A 2,308-nucleotide genomic window follows, 5' to 3' on the forward strand; every position below is an offset into this window, starting at 1 on the left:
TCCTCTACCTTCTTGAACAGAAACCAGAGACGACTCCCAATACTTCTTCATGATTCATTCAGTCATAAGAGGAAGTGTGTTAGGGACTGTGCCAGGCAATGAGAGATCCACGTGTTAAAAGTGCCTATTATGGAGAATTTTTAACACATGCACAAGCATATTCTGTAGATACAAGTCTAAGAAATACTCTTAATGCATCTATATGTGCCCATCCCACTAACCCATGTCAGCTGCCCCATCCACACACCATTGCAATTCCTCGTCTGATTCCCATATAATTTTAAGACTCATCATCTGTAAACATTCCAGTACGTTCTTCACAATATTTGGAGTTTTTAAAAAAATACCTACTGAGAATGCCATTATTACTTTCCCCCAATACCCATTTTTCCTTAATATAAATATTGAGGAATGAGTTTTGAATAAATGTAAGTCTAACCTTCAAGGAATTTATAGCCTCATGGAACAGATAGAGAAGTCAGTGATTACACTGGTTATACATAACTATGAGTATGAGTACAGTGAAGTAGCATCATGTGCTCACGTGAATAGCCTGACATGCTATTCTGTGGAAGTGGTTGGGGGGTTGCTAGTGGGGAGGGGAGGGAAATGAAGGGAAAAACAACAATGTAAATCATGGAAGCATTTTTTTCTTTTGTCCATGGATATGTGACCAATGTATGTCAGTGGAGGCAGGATCTTACCTTTCCTTCAGTCAGACTCATATTTTGCTCACCTTCCAGAGTATGAACTACTTACAACCCTGAATATAATCCCAGTGTTTAAGATAAATCATGTTTCAAAAGCATTTCTCTCATCTCAACAAGACTGAATGTTCCCACAGGGTAAGGGGTATTGACCAATCTGTAGCTTACATTGTCACAGCAGAATAAGCATAGCAGGATTTCAGTAACCAGCCCATCAAAGTTTCTTATATACTTCTAATTGAGAACCCCGAATGTGTACCACTTGTGGATTTTATGTTTCACTAACTTGTTTCCAACATGTATTGTGGAACCAAGTTCAGTAAGAAGAACNTGATGTAAATCATGGAAGCATTTTTTTTCTTTTGTCCATGGATATGTGACCAATGTATGTCAGTGGAGGCAGGATCTTACCTTTCCTTCAGTCAGACTCATATTTTGCTCACCTTCCAGAGTATGAACTACTTACAACCCTGAATATAATCCCAGTGTTTAAGATAAATCATGTTTCAAAAGCATTTCTCTCATCTCCTCAACAAGACTGAATGTTCCCATAGGGTAAGGGGTATTGACCAATCTGTAGCTTACATTGTCACAGCAGAATAAGCATAGCAGGATTTCAGTAACCAGCCCATCAAAGTTTCTTATATACTTCTAATTGAGAACCCCGAATGTGTACCACTTGTGGATTTTATGTTTCACTAACTTGTTTCCAACATGTATTGTGGAACCAAGTTCAGTAAGAAGAACGAGGACAGCATAAATCCTTATACATATATGCCTTTTGGAACTGGACCGCGGAACTGCCTTGGGATGAGGTTTGCGATCATGAACATGAAACTTGCCCTTGTCAGAGTCCTTGAAGAACTTCTCCTTCCAACCTTGCAAAGAAACACAGGTCAGAGAGAGAACTTTCTGCATAGTGTTTTGTTGATGTTTTTTTAACTAAGCAATATTGAATGTGTGTGTGTGTGTGTGTGTGTGTGTGTGTGTGAGAGAGAGAGAGAGAGAGAGAGAGAGAGAGAGAGAGAGGGCTCATTTATCCTTAATAATTTGTCCTATTGCTCAAAGAATCTATTTGGAGTCATTTGTGACCTTGAAGGGTCCTTCAGTTCCTGAGTGCCATGTCTGTGGTTTATGACCACCCATCCATAAGGGTCATCTAATCAGTGCAGTTCATTTGACATCATTATGCACAGACGTATGAACTTCAGCAAAGTGTTAAATTTCTTTCAATTCCACTGAAAGGAAGGGATCATGTTGTATACAATCATGACATGCAGTGATTACTATAACATGACTTTGGAATGATGCTCTTCTCCACCTCAGCGTACAAGCACTCTCGGGACTGTGGTTCTGAACCCTGGTTGTACATTGGAATCAGTGGGTTTGTTAAAAATCCTGATGCCCAAGTCATCTCAGAAATATTTTTTAAAGATTTTATTTATTTAATTGAGAGAAAGAGAGAGAGAGCACAAGCAGGGGGAGGAAGGGTAGAAGGGAAAAGCAGACTCCCCACTGAGCTGGGAGCCAGACGCAGGGCTCCCTCGCAGGACTCCAAGATCATGACCTGAGCTGAAGGCAGACACTTAACCGACTGAGCC

General features: G+C 40.2%; 1 protein-coding gene across 1 annotated transcript in view; it reads left to right on the forward strand.

The window, feature by feature from the left end:
* LOC105235077 (cytochrome P450 3A12-like) overlaps positions 1-1,596 on the forward strand; it is a 10,158-nt gene extending 8,562 nt beyond the window's left edge. The window contains exon 5 of the mRNA XM_034650548.1: positions 1,440-1,596. Coding sequence (XP_034506439.1) covers positions 1,440-1,467 — 28 coding nt within the window. The 3' untranslated portion in view covers positions 1,468-1,596. The remainder of the gene's footprint in view (positions 1-1,439) is intronic.
* The last annotated feature ends 712 nt before the right edge of the window (positions 1,597-2,308 follow it).

The sequence above is a fragment of the Ailuropoda melanoleuca genome, unplaced genomic scaffold (genome assembly GCF_002007445.2).
Source record: "Ailuropoda melanoleuca isolate Jingjing unplaced genomic scaffold, ASM200744v2 unplaced-scaffold257, whole genome shotgun sequence".
In the NCBI taxonomy this organism is placed as follows: Eukaryota; Metazoa; Chordata; class Mammalia; order Carnivora; family Ursidae; genus Ailuropoda; species Ailuropoda melanoleuca.